Genomic DNA, 19,883 nt, shown 5'->3' on the forward strand with positions numbered 1-19,883 from the left:
TTGAAACGGCAAATTCATAGTGTTTTGTAAAGGCACTTACATTTCTTCTTGTTTCAAGGTCGGAGTGTAATTTTGTCGATGCCGTCTTTTCCTGAACGTACAATGTAATTTCAGAACCCCTGTCAGAACACGTTGATATTAAGAGGATTGCACTAAACAACTCTTTCACATCGGACGGAAAGTAATATCCATGCCACATGGGTATTTACATATTATATGGAACGATACAGAAAGGGAATGTGTGTAGATTAATCCCTAAACCTAAATTAACCTTAATCACTAATTACACTATCTACGCTTCTACCTGGAGAACATGGAGGTTGCTTGTGATTATGCCATCCAAACATGAAATGGATTTGAATTCATGAAAATTTGACATACTACTTTCCATCTTACAAGACTGTTTATTCAGTCTGAGGCTGCAATTAATCTTTGAATGTAGCTATACTATAAAATATGTAGCTTTCGTACCCCAACTTTCATTTATTACAAAAAAGAAAAGTGTTTTATTTAGCCGTTTGGCCAATAGGTAACACGTAAATAGTGACAAATACATCCTTCTTAAACAGTTGTAGTCCTTGAAATTTATTACCTTAACAGCGACAAACAGCGCTATACACAAAATGAACAAATTACATACATTGACCTCTACAATATCTGCTGTACGCTTTAGAAAACTCGCAATGTCAATGACAAAATGTCTCACATTCTTGCATTTGATCATTGCACGTAAAGTAGAAGACATAAGTATAACCTATTTATGACGATAATAAATGTTATTTATGACGGTTATAACTGCCGATCTATACATGCGTCTGGGTCACGACATTAAATAGAGTTTGCAGTCAGGGTACTGGTGTTGTTCGAGCATCTGTAAATGTTACAGGCGAGGTATCCTGAGAAATATGATGAGGACTTTGCTCTCAAGATCACACAGCCAATCAAAAGCAACTTGTGACATTCATCGATCGTTACAAATTATAATGCATGATTTCAACTATAAAACTTTGAACAAGCAAGATGTAACAAGCCCTACAACTCACCGATGTATGCATATGAGATTCGTTTTCTCGTTGAATTGGCTGGCTTTCATTGTATGTAATGACCCCGGGCCTGCCTGACCCTTATAGTTCGAGATAAACATCATGACCCGTAGATATGTCAAACACGATAGAATAACCCCGGCCAGTATGCGAGAAATTACACTGCACCCTTCGGTAGGGCAGTGCACTCCGATCTGTCATCAACATTCCCCTGTGTTCTTCCATTGTTTCTCGACATCTACAATCTCTTATGGATCTTGAATTATTGCCATGTTTTCAACTGACGAATTGTAGTGGTTCGATGTGAGGTCTAAAGTAAGAATAATTAGTGGAGGGTCGACGCGAAACGGGGTAGGTAAACATTGTTTTTAGACCTATCACAGTCAAGGCGTACTTCAGCGGCGAATTTCCATATTGATGTTCATTTCAAGGTCTTGTCATTTTGTGTAAGCTGTCTTTACCTCAACAAACGTCATAAGCTCGTTAACGTCAGACGGAATATAACATCTATGATAGAAACTTGAGTACGGATATCCCATGTCGGAATACTGTAATATTCACCGCGGCTTGCACAGGACACTTTAACAGCTCTTTCCCGTACGTCAGACGGAAAATGATATTCATGATAAGCACGCTATAGTGTGGGTATTTAATAGGATGGTGTAGGAAAGTTGCGTGGGATGCGTCATAAACATAACCATAAATATATCAATGGTAGACTATGGTGAAATTGCCTTTTTCCCTCGCTCGTAGCAATGCTTTAGAATTCTTGCACGTGACACCATATTTTCAAAAGGTACAAGATCAATGAGAATCGCAAATTCATGTGCACTTTTTATATATCCTCTATAGGACATCAAGCCAACAAAATGGTTTCTATCATACCGGATACGGTTTTCTCCTTTCCCATAAGCTCAACTGATGTTATAATGACAGCAGTATTAGCGTTTGTGCTAGCTGCACTGTTCAGTATGTACGTGCCAAACGGGTTTCCTCCTGGGCCAGTTGCATTGCCCTTTGTTGTCAACTCCTTAGGTGAGTCGGTGTTTTGAGGGACGAAGTCAATGTGTCTCTGTAGTCTAGAAAAGGACAGTTTTTCAGTGAGACATCTTGAAATACGCGGAGGACCATTATTGTTTGAGGTTTTCTTGACAATTTGAACACACAACACTTTAACAAACGATTTGGGAGTAAAAGACAAAGCAGACAGGATATTAATAAGTTAATGGACAATGCATCAACATTTACCACCAAGAGAGTTTTAAACGAATGTTGGGAACGTATTGTGTATTTCGGCACGAAGTCCTGTAAAATTGCGAATCCCTCAGCGAATGTGAAATTCTCCATCGACAATATCAGACGGTGACCCTCACTTCATTTCAGGTTTGAGGGGCGACCAGTCAGAGATTCTGTTGACTCTCAGCAAGCGATATTGTGACATACTTTCCGTTAAGATAAATGGACGGAAAAAAGTTATCATTAACGACGTCGACATGATCAGAGAAGCCTTAGTAAAGAAGGAGTTCAGCGGAAAACCATGGAGATTTTTCAGTGAGTGTGAAAACGTTCCCCACATTCCCCATTTTGCAATAAAGTAATTAATATTAAGAATTTATGTTTCAGTTCATGGGTGCATGGTAAAATGCAAGATAAAACTTTTACATTGTAAGAATCAAATTTCAAAGGTATAGCACTTCATAGATTTTTATCCTAAATGCTCTGATATACAGGTTAGATTTCCCCTTAAAGTGACATAGTCTGTATAATGATGTTATCTTATGGAATAATCTTATAAGCAATTTTTCGGCAAATATATAGTGATATTAGAGGAGTAAGAGCAAAATTTAAATACATGAACACACACGGTAATTTCTCTCAGAATTGTAGAATTGTTCACGCCCCTTTTCATCATTTTGAAGATGACGTGCTCAGTGAAGGAGGAAAAGATATTACCGACTGCAGTTACTCACCAGAGTACGTGGCACGGCGCAAACTTTTAATTCGATTGTTAAGGTAGGAAATCAATACAGCAATCTTTCACCCATCTCCCTCCTTCCAACCCATACAACTCATTCTTCTTATCCATCTATCCGCCGGCTATCTGCCGACAATCCATCCATCAACTCTAACATCCCTTATCAATTCATCCTCGCTCCATCCAACTCACCCGACTTTCTCAAATTAGGCTGTACTCATGGACATGCTCATGCGCGTTTTGTATTATTTTTCTTTCTTATGCACTAAGAGACTGTACAGAATATACTTCCCGGGGAGGCCGGAGGTTTTTCTTTTTCCCCAGTGATCTTTTTTCGTGGTCCCCCAGTAAATTATGGAGAAAATCCATGGTCCCCCTCATATTTCCTGGGTTGTTTCCATGGTCCCTCAATATACAAATGCATGCTTACACAAACTGTTGATACGTTTATATAACGCTTGTAGCATTTGCGACGCCATATCCTGTGTATATTACGTGCATCTCACAATGACATTATGCTAAACTTACCGTTTTTAGGAATGCTACTGTTAGACACAGGATGGAAGATTCTGCCAGAGATGCCTTTCTGAAAGTGAAAAATTCCATCTACGACAGAAATGGAAAGCCCTTCAATCTGCAGCCTTACTTAGCGTTGGTCGTCGGCAGCGCTGCTTCTTCTATGTGTTTTGGTCGGAAGTAAGTTTATGATACAAATACTACCTGCAGAGGATTGCAGTAGGACAGTATCGTCACATTAAAAACGCACAATGATAACCCCATAACGAGACTTCAAAATATCTCATAACGTTTGCGAGTCAGAGTGCATGCCACTGGTCGAACTCAAATGTTTGTGTTCCAACTGTGCATACAAAAATTAAACGACCTTGTTACTAATGCGTTTTCTGTCAGGTACAAGATTGATGATCCCGAATTTCGAGAAATAATTAGTACATTTCAAAATCTCAGCAAAAGATTCAGTCACGTATTGCCAGCCGAGATATTCCCGATTTTACGACACGTACCGACCAAGGGTGTCCTTGAAACTAAGAAAGCTGTAAGTGACTGGCTGATGCTAATCCAATCTAAAATCGATCAGCAAAAGACGCAGCATAACGAAGGTATGTCATTAAAACCTCGCATTTATGGTGATATTCCTGTTATGAACGTAGTACATCAAATTTTTATTTGAGAATGAAGCTTCATGAACAGGCTATTGCTTTTCTATTGGCACTCCTGTAAATGTAGCTTTGACTTTTACTGCCATGCTGTCACTTTCCATTTTATTGCAAGTAGAGAGAGAATGATTAGGAATTATCAGCACAACCATTCAAATCATTAGTTATTACCGTAATATCAACATCGTTAACAGCATCAGGCACGGGAGCATCAAAGTTAGCAACAATATTACCATCATCATTAACCCGAATATTGTCATCATTACACTTAGGCCGTGGGCTTGAGAGGGTCGAAGTGCACCCCCCACAGGATAACAAACCTGTATTTTTCAGAAGCCTTGGGATCCCTAGAATACGAAATGGAATTTTGACAGAAAAAATATAGGGATGCGAGAGCTGTTATGGTCTTGTTAAGAAGGGTACCGAAAATCACCATTTTCCAACCCAAATGCATTTTCGTCAAATCTGTTTTCTTGTAAGTCATGTGCTGAGCTTATTTTTTAACACAACGTCACTTGTTTGGTATCATTAGAAAACGTTTAAGATGACATATTGTACTATGCAATATCTACAGTTTTTGTGAAATATGACCAAAACTTACCCCACATACAGTAAATCTCAAATTATACCAATTTTTTTAGCTTTGCATAATAAAAAATGCAATGCTTTGGATGAAATCTGTTTTATTTGATACAGGGATATGTCAGAAATATGAAAGAGACTTTTAACAGAAAAAATATTGGGAATCTAGAGCTGTAATAGTCATATTTTCAAGGGTACCGCAAAATCACAGTGTTGCAGATTTGCATGCATTTTTGTTAAAGCTGTCTTCCTATAAGTCATTTGCTGAGCTTGTTTATGAATATCACCTCAGTTGTTAGTTATTATTATAAAGATAATTAACAAATCTTTAAAATGACATACTGTAACATGCAATATCTTGTATAGTATTCATCATGATATATGACCAAAACTTACCCCATACCTCAAAGTTTACATTGAAAATTGCAATCATAGCTAAAACCAAATTCTACAATTTTTTTTACCGAGACACAAAAAATCTGGCTTTTTTGCTATTAAATCTGTTTTATTTGGTACAGGAACATATCAGAAATATGAAATAGACTTTTAACAGAAAAAACTATTGGGACTCTACAGCTGTTACAGTCATATTTTGAAGGGTACCGCAAAGCACAGTGTTGCAGATTTGCATGCATTTTTGTTATATTTGTCTTCTTACAAGTCATCTGCTGAGCTTTATTTTGAATATCACCTCACTTGTTAGGTATCATGAGTAAGATAAATTACAAATCTTTAAAATGACATGTTGTAACATGCACTATCTTGTATAGTATTCATGATTTATGACGAAAACTTACCCCATACCCCAAAGTTTACATTGAAAATTGCAGTCATAGCTAATATCAAATTCTACCATTTTCTTTACCTTGACATATAAAATCAGGCATTTTTTGTATGAAATATATTTCATTCGGTAACTGGTCATGTCAGAAATATAATAGATTTTTAACAGAACAAAGATCGGAATTCTGTAATTGTAACAGTCAGATTTTGAAGGGTACAGCAAAATTCAATATTCCTGACTTACGTGCATTTTTGTTGAATCTATCTTCATATGTCATTGGAGCTTTTTATAGAATATAGTGTAAGTTATTAGGTATCATTAGTAAAATAATTTACTAGTCTTTAAAATGACATATTGTAACATGCAATATTTTGTACAGTTTTTATGAAATATGACCAAAACATACCCTATACCCCAAAGTTTACATCGAAAACTACTGTCATAGCTAATGTCAAATTCTACCAATTTTTACGGAGACATAAATAATTGGGCAATTGTTTGTATGAAATCTGTTTTATTTTGAACTTTGCTATATCAGAAATACGAAATGAACTTTTAACAGAAAAAATATTGGGATTCTACAGTCGTATTCTCAGGGGTACCGCAAAATTTCAGTATTTATGACTCGCATGCGTTTTTGTTAAATATGTCTCCTTATAAGTCATCTGCTGAGCTTGTTATTAAATATATCCTGACTTGTTAGGTATTAATAGAAAGGTAATTTACTAGTCTTTAAAGGTGACATATTGTTATATGCAATATCTTCTTTAAGTTTCACGAAATATGACCAAAACATACCCCATACCCCAAAGTTTACATTGGACATTACTGTCATAGCTAATGTCGAATTCTAACAATTTTTCACCTAGACATAAAAAGTGGGGCAATGTTTTGTATGAAATCTGTTTTATTAGGTACTGACGTCGACACATATTAAGAAAGTGAAATAGATTTTTAACAGAAAATATAATGGGATTCTATAGCTGAAACAGCTGTATTTTTAAGGGTACAGCAAAATCTCAGTATTCCTGATTCGCATTCGTTTTTGTTAAATTTGTCTTCTTATAAGTCGTCTGCTGAGCTTTTTATTGATTAAAACCTGGCTTGTTTAGTATCATTGAAAAAATGATTAACTGTTATTTACAATGGCATATTGTAACAGGCAATATCTTGTACAGCTTCCATGAAATATGACCGAAACTTATCCCATACCCCAAGGTGCATATAGAAAGTACTGTCATAGCTAACGTGATCAAATTCCGCGAATTTTTAGCTAGACATGATAAAAGAGCTCTGTTTTGGTATTAGATCTGTTTTATTTGGTACTTGGTCATGTCAGATATGTGAAATAGACTTTTAACAGAAAAAATAGTTGGATTGTATAGTTGTAACAGCCTAATTTAAAGGGAAATGCAAAATCGTAGTACCACAGACTGGCAACTTTTTTGTTAAATTCTTATTCTTGTATGTCATCTGCTTAGCTTATTTTGTAACACAACCTGGTTTGTGAGGTATCATTAGTAGGGCAATATATTCTTCTTTAAGATGACATATTGTAATATGCAATGTCCTTCATACTTTTTCTGAAATATGGTCAAACTTTACCCCATACCCAAAAGTTCAAATCGCAAATTATGGCTTATCTTAAATTCTACCATTTTTTGCTACACATAATACAAAATGCAATTCTTGTATGAAATCTGATTTATTTGTTACAAAAGTATGTCACAAGTATAAAATTTACTTTCAATGGGAAGATGATACAATTTAGTAGCCATTTGGATCATTTCTGGAGAGGTAACCAATATATGTCAAATGTATGTGTTTCGGCAAATTTGCCCTGATACCTAGGTACCCTTCCAAATATGATCCAAAAGGCTATCAAATCATATTATATTCCTGTTAAAAGTTAATTTCATATTTGTGACATACTTTTTAACATAAACGCAGATTTCATAGATTGCATATAAGCATTGCCTTTTGTACACAAAGTTAATAAATTGTAAAAATGGTAGAGTTTCAGATTTGCAGTAATTTGTTGTGTAAACCTTGGGGTATAGGGTAAGCTTTGGTCCTATTTCATGAAACCTAAACAGGATATTGCATATTACAATATGTCATTTTAAAAAACTAGTAAATTACCTTTTTATTGATACCTAACAAGCCAGGTTAAGTCAAAAATCAAGCTCAGCAGATGACTTATAAGAAGACAGAAGACAGATTTAACAAAAAAGCATGCGAGTTGGCAATACTGTGATTTTGCGATACCCTTCAAAATATGACTGTTACAGCTGTAGAGTCCCAATATATTTTCTGTTAAAAGTCTATTTCATATTTCTGACATTCCCCAGTAGCAAATAAAAAGATTTCACATAAAGCATTGCCTTATTTGTTATGTCTTGCTAGAAAATTGGTAGAATTTGACGAAAGTTACGAAAGTAATTTTCGACATAAACTTTGTGGTATGGGGTAAGTTTTCGTCATATTCAATAAAAAGTATATAAGATATGGCATATAACAATATGTCTTTTTAAAAACTACTAAATTGCCTTTTCAAGTGTACTTTGTTTTAGATTTTCTTCATTTTTGTTTTAGACTTTCTTCATTTTTGTTTTAGACTTTCTTCACTTTTTATCTCCTGTATGTTATTGTTGTTTGCTTTTTTTCATTTGTACATATTTCATTTCATTAGGGTGACTGTCTTTGTATAGGTGGTTCGCACCTGTTTCAGTTATCCTATCCTATGTCGGTACACGTATCGTGTCCGCTGTGGATGAATATTATATATAAAAAAATAAAATAAAAATAAACATGGTTATGTAATAAAATAAGCTCAGCAGATGACCTACAATGGGACAAAATTAAAAAAAAAGCATATGAGTCTGCACTGCTGTGATTTTGCAGTACCCCGCAAAATATGCCGGTTACAGCCATAGAATCCCAATATTGTTTCTGTTAAAAGTCTATTTCATATTTCTCACATGTCCCTGTACCAAGTAAAACAGATTTGATAGCAAAAAAGGCCAGATTTTTTGGTCTAGCTAAAAAATTTGTAGAATTTGGTTTTAGCTATGACTGCAATTTTCAATGTAAACTTTGGGGTATGGGGTAAGTTTTGGTCATATTTCATGAAAACTATACAAGATATTGCATGTTACAATATGTTATTTTAAAGATTTGTATTGCATGTTACAATATGTTATTTTAAAGATTTGTAAATTATCTTTATAATGATACCTAACAAGTGAGGTTATATTCATAAACAAGCTCAGCAGATGACTTGTAAGAAGACAAATATAACAAAAATGCATGCAAATCTGCAACACTGTGATTTTGCGGTACCCTTCAAAACCACAGTCCCTCTATCCACATGACTGTTACAGCTGTAGAGTCCCAATAGTTTTTCTGTTAAAAGTCTATTTTATATTTCCGACATGTCCCTGTATCAAATAAAACAGATTTAATCGCAAAAATGGCCATATTTTTTGTGTCTAGCTAAAAAATTTGTAGAATTTGGTTTTAGCTATGACTGCAATTTTCAATGTTAACTTCGGGGTATGGGGTAAGTTTTGGTCATATTTCATGAAAACTATACAAGATATTGCATGTTACAATATGTTATTTTAAAGATTTGTTAATTATCTTTATAATGATACCTAACAAGTGAGGTTATATTCAAAAACAAGCTCAGCAGATGACTTGTAAGAAGACAAATATAACAAAAATGCATGCAAATCTGCAACACTGTGATTTTGCGGTACCTTCAAAATATGACTGTTACAGGTGTAGAGTCCCAATATTTTTTTCTGTTAAAAGTCTTATTTCATATTTCAGACATGTCTCTGTACCACATAAAACAGATTCAATAGCAAAAACGGACAGATTTTATATGTCTAGGTTAAAAAATTTGTAGAATTTGATCTTAGCTATGACTGCAATTTTCAATGTAAACTTTGGGGTATGGAGTAAGTTTTCGTCATATATCATGAATACTATACAAGATATTGCATGTAACAATATGTCATTTTAAAGATTTGTTAATTATCTTTATAATGATACCTAACAAGTGAGGTTATATTCAAAATCAAGCTCAGCAGATGACTTATAGGAAGACAGCTTTAACAAAAATGCATGCAAATCTGCAACACTGTGATTTTGCGGTACCCTTCAAAATATGACTATTACAGCTCTAGAGTCCCAATATTTTTTCTGTTAAAAGTCTAATTCATATTTCTGACATGACCCTGTATCAAATAAAACAGATTTCATTCAAAGCATTGCATTTTGTATTATGCCAAGCTTATAAATTGGTATAATTTGAGATTTACTGTTATTTGCAATGTTACATTTTGGGGTATGGGGTGAGTTTTGGTCATATTTCACAAGAACTGTAGAAGATATTGCATAGTACTATATGTCATCTTAAAGAACAATAAATTAGTCTTCTAATGATACCAAACAAGTGAGGTTATGTTTAAAAAATAAGCTCAGTACATGACTTATAAGAAGACAGATTTGACGAAAAAGCATTTGAGTTAGTAAATGGTGATTTTGCGGTACCTTCAAAACATGACCATAACAGCTATTGCATCATTATATTTATTCTGTTAAATTCCATTTTGTATTGTAGGGATCCCAAGGCTTTTGAAAAATACAGGTTTGTTATCCTGTGGGAGGGGGGTGCACGTAGACCCCCTCTAGCCCACGGACTAACTCCGCAAATGCCAGCCTCATCGCGATGGCCATATGTCATAGCGACCACCATAGCAACCACCACAGCTAATCAACGCCACCGATGCCACATCATCGCAACCGTCAGCATACTGTCATCAACACCTATTGAATCACCACCACCATCGCCTAATCACCACCACTGCCAAAATTGCCGCATTATCGCAACCGTCAGCACAGCTGTCATCAAGACCGATCCAACAACAGCAGCAGCACCACCACCACCAAATTATCACCACTGTTAAAAATGCCACATTATCGATCGCAACCGTCAGCACAGCTGTCATCAACACCGACCCAATCACCACCCCCACAACCACAACCACTAAATCACCACCATTGCCAAAAATGGCAGATTATCGCGATGGCAAACGAAATCTATAGCATTGCAATCAGCAGAATGATGATTATCTTAACGGCTATCACAGCCCCTTCCAGTATAATGATGATGATAATAGGTGTGTACTTCCGATTACATGCTTTTCATAAATAAGGTACTTGAGTCGGAAATTTTTCATTTAATTTTTTTAGTTTTGTCTTAAGGTAGTTTGCCTTTCGAAAGTGAGAGACTTAAACTTTTGCTCAAACTTTCCTGAATGAAACTTTCAACCAGTATCTTACAAAATCACCAATAAAAGTCAGGAGTCACCGTAAAACGTTTAGAACTAGCGATACAAATTACTCAACATTTTGCGATAAATTCAAAAGGCCGCCACCCCTGTGTTAACTCTCTGTGGTAAGAATAAAATTTACGATTTTCAAAAAAATGAAGACGGTGAAAGTTTTTCTTTCTCCAAGACCTTTGAAATGAACTTCGCAAGTGGTAGATTAGAAAAGAATTGTAGAAATTTGAGAGACCGAACAATGCAGCTGTAAACAGTTCTTTCATAACAGGTTTCGATATTAGATATTAGTGTTATCGTGTTACCATCTTCAGCATTTGGGCATACATATACCCGTCTATACCTGTATACTCGTTTCCTTTTTGGAGCAATTTTGAAACTTCAGAACATCTATGTATAAGGCCCTACACTAGTTGATCCTAGAGTTTTCATGGTTTTCTATTTTGTCACCAAGGTTTACATGTTCTTTTTATTTTTGTACTTCTGTGTTTACATATGACTTTTACAAACTTCGGTTCGGTGAGTTAAAATTACTGTATGTTTTATGACTGGAACCACACGTCCGATTTTTTACCTCGGCCTGATGGTAGTGCTGTTGTTGGTGTTGGTGTTGGTGGTGGTGGTGGTGATGATGATGGAAATGTCGATGACGATAATGATGATCAACATCGACGTCGTTCTAATCATAATCAGCTGCAGCAGTAGTATCAGTGGCAGCAGCAGCATTATCGACAGCAGCACCGCCGTCGTCATGGCAATCAACAATGTTCATTAGACTTACACCACAGTACACTTTTAAAATCAATTTCCGTGTCAATCCTTTTGATAGGGGAGGTCTACGGTATTTGTGACGGCTTGTTAAAATTCCTGAAAGATGCGGATGAATCTGGTAGAGACGTGAGCAGTTGGCTTACAGACGTTAACGTGAGGCAAATACTATCTAATGTATTCATAGGTATTGTAATTAAAATGATTATTGCACGATACCCCTTTTTAATTGTAAATGTAAAAGAACTATAATAGCTAGGCAATCCTCACAGAATTTCACTTCCATTTTCAAACATATTATCTAAAATTAAAAAAAAAAACCTTGTCCATGCCAGATGAGAAACTTGTTACAAAAAGTGACATTGACAGCAGTGGTCTTGTTTATCTTAAGCCAGTATTTATCATATCACAGATAACCAGATGTACTTTTGTTAGTCCTCGATGATGTCCGTTAATACCGTACGTAATTAAATTTTGCTCTACAATTATTTAATGCCAAAAGTGTCAGTGGTTATAAAAGAAAAGTTATGAAGTATATGGATGCTATGCATTTTACGTATAATTCCGAAGTCCAGTTTATCGCAAAACTTTATCAACAAATTGAAGGAAAAATTGAAAAGAAATGAAAGTATGTGTGTTGACTAATCGCAACGCAACCACTCAACGTCCAAATTTAACTTACCTGAACAACCTGTCAGCGAGTAGCTCGGACAAAATAACGTGCATATGACTGACGATTTGTGGACGAATTTAACGAAAAGAAAGGCAGGGGTATAGTTTTAGTATTGGTTTGCATAACAATGAACAATAATTAACATTTAGCTGCAAATTTTGAAAATCAAGAATATTCCGAATGTCGGTATGAATACAATCGGTATAATCACCCTTCCAATTTTTAAATTTTTGCTGCTTGGCCAATAGTTTCTTCATTGTCTCTTTTAACACACAGCTGCAATGGTCCCCACCGTAACCACCATGGCTTGGCTTGTAGCCTATTTAGTTAATTACCCGGATGTGCAGACGAGAATGCAGAAGGAAATTGACGATGTAATTGGACGAAAGAGTCTTCTGCTGTCGTCCGACGCTGGTACATTACGGTACTGCCGAGCTGTTATTCTTGAGGTCTTGCGAATAAGAACGGTTGCACTCAGGGGTTTACCGCACCAAACTCTTGAAGATACTTGTTTAGGTAGGTAGGCCTTTAATGATTTTTTTTATTTGCGACAATCTAATCTAAGTCAATCTTTATTAACGATTATTGTTTTAGAAAAAATAAATTTAAGATTTTCGGAAAATCCAATATGACCACTATGTAAGACATATGACATGTCAAAATATTAAGGGTCTATCGCACGAGTTCTCACACTTTGCTACAAATTTGGTCTGCAGTAGCAATGATTCACTCAAGTCAGTCGGACTGACTAGATAGACGTCTTTGCTGTCGCTTAAACTCAATCTCCTCTGGGTAATAAAGGGAGTTCATCATCGGGGCGACCACAACCTTTCTCATTATTATTCAATATGGTTATTTCTAATACTTAAGGCGAGGGAGATATAGTCAGAATACGCAACGTAGCATGCAATTCCCCTTTGAACATGATTTAAAACGAGTGTATTAAGAAGCAAAATAATCCGCCTGCCCTATTTCTGGAGAGTATTTCTTAAAAACGTGAGCTACAGTTTTAAAGATTATTTGTGGTTACTGGCATTGCACTGACATAAATATCATCGACAACGAAAACTGGTACTTTAACTTTCTCAGGTGGCTACAGCATACCTAGCGGAACAGAAATATGGATGCACTTTGCAAATGTTCACATGAATTCCAAATACTGGCAAGAACCGGAGGAATTTCATCCAGGTATGTTTCATTCAAATGGTCTAGGAATTTTTGAATAGAGTGGTTTGAATAGAGTGGTTGTCTCTCCCCTCCACCATAGTCCCCCCTCACACTGTGCCTCCATTTGTATGTTAGGCGTGTACACTGAATAATGTTCCTGACTGTAAGATATGCGCAGCCAATATTCTACATGCTATATAGTTTAATGTCTTTTGTTTACTTCAGAACTGCGCACAAGTGCAGAATCCCATAACAATATGTTTCATTCTCGTCTCCCATACAGAGCGATTCCTGGACGAGGACGGCAGCGTTTTGCCGACACCGAACACCTTCCTGCCGTTCTCCGCTGGGCGTCGTAAGTGTGCGGGAGAGTCTTCTGCGATGAATTGGATCACATTCACGTGTATAAGTCTATTCCACCACTTCACGTTCTCGCCGGCACCTGGTCAGGGCAAACCGAGCTTGAAACCTGACTGCAGTACTGGGATCAATGAATGCTCGCCATACGAGGTGGTATCTAGGCCACGTATTGGCCGAGAAATGTATGATTAAGTCATAGATCATGGGTAAAGAATGAAAGAGTTCAGAGAGTGTGTTGATCTCTCGGGTGCTCTGACTCGTGTTAATGACAACGTAAAGATGTCGCATGACTTAAGACACAGTTTTTTTCTGTTGTACATGACCTATTTGAAAGAATAAGTCTGCAAAATACCTTAAAAAGAACTTCTTGACTCATCTGTAATTAATTCGAATCCGTAGTTTATGAAGGTGACACTTGTGATCCTATATCCTATTTTGATTAGTTTTGTTGACACGGCAAGAGCCAGCGAGTGCTGATGTTGTAAGAGCGCTTAACATCTACAAAAGGAAATGAATCAAATCTACACGATACTCTTGATATATTCCAATTTATTCAATCTGTTAGTGAACCGTTCTTTCTATACAGGAGATACCTTTTAAAGATTAACGCTTTAGCTTATGTTAACGAAAATATCGAACACAGTTACTTTTGATGATTGTCACATATATGATGCGCGGTAATAGGTGCTTACACCTTTCAAATATCCGATATCTAGCATACGTATACCCTCTTAAAAGAATGCTTCAATTAAAAGAGGCAATTACTGTAAATTTTGATGATATTTTCCTTCGACTTTGTTCTTGGCAGACAAAGACATCTTTTCCCTTAGCAGGTTGACATATGAAGTATCAGCATACAGACAATTAACAATGTATTGTGTTCAAATTTGCTCTGTAATTGTCAACGAATGAAGTTATGTCTGGAAGATGTAGGCCCAGTAAGGCTTTGTTGACAGTTGAACACAGCATTATCTTTCGGTGGCACATGATTCATAGAGTACGGCGGGAATTTATTTCATAACCGGACAAAATGACAAAAAATCAAACATCACAGCCATAAGAAAGTGTATTCCTTAAATAAAGGAGTTGTGCAATGTGAAGATCATGGTATGTGCTGATATTTAATGTTATGATAATTTACATTAATGTATCATGTACTTAGTACCTGAGGGTACTAATATTAATGCAAGTCAGTATCCGTAATAATACTCTTTTATGTTGTATTAATTGATAATATGGATAGACTTCCAGCCAAAACACAAAAACACTTAAATGTTTTAAACGATACTTGCTGACAGCAAAATCGACGATGTTCGAACTAATTTAATGTAAATGAACCCAATATAACATTTAAGGCATATAAAAATCATCGCAACAAAACTTCAAGGGAAGCAAACAGCGTAAACTTTTGTTTGCATGAGTGTTTGTTGTGTAACAATTACTGCGCCTGCATTGAATCATTAAAATAGCGTTAAGCAGGCTGTAAAACATCATTTGGACTAACAAAAAGATAGCTTTGAAATAAATAGCGCTTCAGCTAATACACTAACTCATACGGACTTCGAGCTCAATGTGTCATCGTCTCAAGAAAGAAAATAGTTTGTATTTCTTCAATCTTCGTGCAGTTTTGACTTGGATTTTGTATTGGTGAAACAGCTTCTTATGCTGATGTCCTCCTCGATTTCATTCTATGCATTTCAATAGACTGACAATTGTTTAAGTTCATCGAGCGTAAAGTGAAAGACGTCGGTAATTTCTGTTTAATATGACGACCATAAATGCTGCTCTACTCGCTCGTTTGAATCAAGACACTGGGTATCGTTCGCAGATCAGAGCATTGGTTTTAAATATAACACCTATAAGTTTGCTGGCAAGACAATATGAAAAATATTGCGACGATAACTTTGGCCCACTGGTCATACAGGCCATTACAAACACTGGTGACACACACTAAAATCGTAAAGTTTATTATTTTCATTAAACTCTCGACAAAAAACAGTTAAGTACAGTTAAGACTATATAACAGGCATCATACTTACACATCAGATTCATTTTAGTGCTGAGTTGGCTGGCTTTCAGTTCATGGATTGACCTCTACCTGACCCTTGTCAGGGTTGAGATAAACATCTATAATATTTAGATGCGTCAAACATTATAGCATGATCCAGAGTGTGTGACCTGAACTGCATTGCACGGCGTACTCTGCTGTGCAGCTGTACGCCGATCTATTATTGTCCACTTTGCAATGTCGAGGTTCGATTCGAAGGCTAACGGGAAAACTATAAAGTGGGCAATTTGAGACGGCAAATTAATAGTGTTTTGTAACGGCACTTACATTTCTGCTTGTTTCAAGGTCGGAGTGTAATTTTGTCGACGCTGTCTTTTCCTGAACGTACAATGTAAGTTCAGAAGCCCCTGTCAGAACATTATGATATTGAGAGGATTGCACTTAAACAACTCTTTCACATCGGACGGAAAGTAATATGCATGCCATACGGGTATTTACATAATATGGAACGATGCAGAAAGGGACTGTGTGTAGATTAATGCCTACATCTAAATAAACCTTAATCACTAATTACACTATCTACGTTTCTACCTGGAGAACATGGAGGTTGCTTGTGATTATGACATCCTAACGTGAAATGAATTTGAATTGATGAAAATTTGACATACGTACACTGTAAAGTTAAGTGTTCAAGGATAGAACACCAATTAAACGCCTTTTTGTAACACTTTTTGAACGCCTCTAGACGTTCAGAAATTTAACACTACGTGTTCAACCAACGTTCAATTTTTGAACATACGTGTGCAGATTTTGAACGCTACGTGTTCATCAGACATTATATTGAACACCATGGTGTTCCATATCTGAACACACGTTGCACGGGAAATGTGTTCAAAAAATTAAACGCTTTTACGCGTTCAAAGGGCTGTAACACTTTTTGAACGCATGGACGCCGTTCAACGATAAGTGTGTTAAAGGCAAGAACATATGATGTGCGCTTGTTGAACACCTTTAATTTTGGGCGTTCAGGGGGTGTTCAAGCCTTGAAATAACATGACAGACCATTGATATCCAGTAAAATTATTTTATTCTAAAAATACACGAAAGCAGCTTTAGAGCAAAATACAATAATTTACTGTAAAATGGGCAAATAACATTGCAACTTTGTATGTAAAGTTTGTCACAGGAAAAACCAACAGTGTTGACACCTTCCTATCAAAAACATAAGCAATAAAAATCACCATATTCTGGATGACGTTTTATGTTCATACTTGTTTAAAATGTACAAAAATCATCTGTAAAAGCTCAAAATTTGGCATACTTATTGTGTTGAAAAGACGTATATGTATGAAATGTATACTCCATTTTTGTAAGATGGTTTCTTAAAGACATTTCCTCTTGTATAGACAATTGTAAATTTTGAAGGAAAAAAAAGTTAGTCAAGGCTTCTCTGGTGCACATGGTATATAGTTGTCCACACTAAAGTAAACACAACATGTCAAGTTGTCAAAGTGTCACAGTAAGGCACAACATGCAGAAAGTGGGGAAAGTGGGTCCTTGGCAGGGTAAAACCTATTTCCTTGTCCAAAAAAGTCCTTCATAAACAAAAAGGTTTGTTTGTTTGTAATATCTTTAAATAAACCCTGAAATAAATAGGTGACATTTCAAAAATATACTTCTCAGAAATTTAAAACATATTCATAAAGACCTTTCAAATTCTGGTGTACCCCGCTATTAATATTTATACAATTTTTTTTTACCAAAAATGGTAAAAATCACTCTTAAAATGAAAAAAATGTACATTTCATCATAACTTGAATATCACATTCTGGTAATCCCTAATGTCTTAAAAATGTCTGAGATCTATGTCCTAAATATCAAAGCTGTTTGATTAGCATTTTTGAAATATATCTTTTAAAGATTTTTTACCAAAAAATGACAAAAATTGCCATGAAATATAAAAATTTGAATATTTCATCACAACTAGCACAAATTTGACTAAGGTCATTTTTAGGGACATGTTTACCAAATATTGAAGACGGCAGTAAAAGAGAAGAAGATTTTTGCCAAAGAATAGCAAAATTAGCCTCAAAAATATAAATTTGCATATTTCATCATAATTTGAACATATCTGATTAGGGTAATCCCTTGGGACCTGTAATCCAAATATTAAAGGATTCGTACAGACTGTTTTGAAGAAAAGCCTTTGGATGTACAAATTTGAGGACAATGCTACACATCCACATATTTAGCTGACAGCAAAGCTAAAAACCACTTGCTAAGTACAAGAGACGTGTTGAGCTACAATACAAAATAATCTACGGTTTGGTAACAGGCTATGATCAAATAAAAGTTACAAGGGCATAAGCTTTCAAAGACTTGAAGTCTCCTTCGTCAGATGCGAGGGGTGTGATGAAAAATTGAAGCTGAAAATGACAGAAAATTCAGAGTGAAAATTTCAGAAAAACCAGTAATTCAGAGTGGACATTTTTACTCTGAATGGTCTGTCGCTTTCAGCTTTAATTTAAATAAGGGAGACTACACGTCTGTGAAAGCTTATTCTCCGACAACATTTAGTTGATCATAGCATGCTACCAAAGCTTGGATTAATTCAGAACAAAAATACAGAAATTTATCAAAATTCAGTTACTGACCCTTGGAAGTTTAAATCTAAATCAGAGATGAACTGAGGTTCTCAAGCTTGTTCCCAGACAGCTACCTGTACACTCATCTTCTTCGTTATCTGTACCACCAGCTTCTATAACAATTCTTCGATTTTCAGTTTGATCCAACTTTTTACATCCTTAAAAAATGCAACAATAGGTAATATGGCGAGATGAAACTTTAAATGAAAGACAAGGGGCCGATTAGGTTAAGGAAAAGGGGAGACTTTCATATACAGTGCCTCTCTTCAATACTGTTGCATAATATTTGCTACTTCTTGTCATCAACTGATTAAAATAAAAAAGCCAAACTCTCATATGCTGAAACAATACATTGTATACTCTACGATGTTTAACGATGTTTTACATGCGATTGTGTTTACTAAAAGACATGTGTTAGCTGCTATTACGCAGCAGTACTATGCAAGGCGTATCGATCGCTCTCAGGTAAAGGTTTTCGCTACAGTTGTGTTTTGATGACCCTTGACCCGAGTGAGATCGATCGATAGGCTATGGCCAAAAGTACCACTGCGTAGTCACAGCTAGTTGTTGGTATAGCAGCCACGAAAGAAAAAACGGTTTCTTCACGTAGTTAAGCTATTTCAAGGTACAATACAATTAATTTCAAAGGACGATAATATAGATGCTTCAAAAATCTAATACCTTTTACTATTTTGGAGAGGAAACTTACCCTTTCTGGTCTTGCTTCTGCACCATCACGACTTCAGGGTGCGCTTACAAGAAAAATGTCGCAACTTCCGTTTTGATGCATCATGGGATAGGAAAAGACACCAAACTTGAACACCGAGTGTTCAGAAGTAGAACGCCTCTTGCACGCCGATGTTAAAATCAAAACGTTGATGGAGGTTTTCTGATTTTCTTTTCTAATTTTTAAACTTTCAACCCGTAATAAACGTGTAAAATTATTTTGTATACTTCCTTTTTTAGAAAAAACATGCTTTCAGCAATTGTATGCGGGAAATATTTTTCACTTAGTGTGAAATTCGTTACACCAAAATCCGTGTACGTTTACCTGACAGTGAAGCAATAGTAAATTTAATATAACCATTGTAAAGTAAAAAACACAAAAGACTGTTAATTGTTTCACAGTATTGTAAAATTTCTGTGATGCTGAGTTTTTGAACACTTGAAGAAGATCGTTGTTAACACATAGTGTTCAGGTTTAGAACATCATTGTTAATATTATGAACACTGGTGTTAACAATATGAACACTAGGCGTTCAAATTTGAACACTGACATGTACATTTTGAACGCGTACAGACGCGTCTAGCGTCCGCTATTTTTACAGTGTATATGCAGTTGGCCTTGC

At 35.8% G+C, this 19,883-nt stretch overlaps 1 protein-coding gene across 1 annotated transcript; it reads left to right on the forward strand.

Annotated features, from left to right (window-relative positions):
• The first annotated feature begins 1,831 nt into the window (after nucleotides 1–1,831).
• On the forward strand, nucleotides 1,832–15,430 carry LOC139147923 (steroid 17-alpha-hydroxylase/17,20 lyase-like). Its single transcript, XM_070719147.1, has 9 exons — nucleotides 1,832–2,078; nucleotides 2,427–2,594; nucleotides 2,963–3,056; nucleotides 3,556–3,714; nucleotides 3,928–4,136; nucleotides 11,743–11,868; nucleotides 12,631–12,870; nucleotides 13,444–13,542; nucleotides 13,805–15,430. The coding sequence occupies exons 1-9, from the start codon at nucleotides 1,868–1,870 to the stop codon at nucleotides 14,071–14,073; spliced, it is 1,575 nt and encodes a 524-aa protein (XP_070575248.1). The 5' UTR covers nucleotides 1,832–1,867; the 3' UTR covers nucleotides 14,074–15,430.
• Nucleotides 15,431–19,883: the final 4,453 nt, after the last annotated feature.

The sequence above is a fragment of the Ptychodera flava genome, chromosome 13, assembly GCF_041260155.1.
Source record: "Ptychodera flava strain L36383 chromosome 13, AS_Pfla_20210202, whole genome shotgun sequence".
In the NCBI taxonomy this organism is placed as follows: domain Eukaryota; kingdom Metazoa; phylum Hemichordata; class Enteropneusta; family Ptychoderidae; genus Ptychodera; species Ptychodera flava.

What these genes read in the sequence shown, in the direction of transcription:
- LOC139147923 (XM_070719147.1), top strand. Translation starts at nt 1,868, where the DNA reads ATGTGCACTTTTTATATATCCTCTATAGGACATCAAGCCAACAAAATG. An exon ending in AAAACCATGGAGATTTTTCA is followed by an intron (nt 2,595 to 2,962) that starts GTGAGTGTGAAA and finishes ATCATTTTGAAG; the next exon opens with ATGACGTGCTCAGTGAAGGA. An exon ending in AAAGACGCAGCATAACGAAG is followed by an intron (nt 4,137 to 11,742) that starts GTATGTCATTAA and finishes TCCTTTTGATAG; the next exon opens with GGGAGGTCTACGGTATTTGT.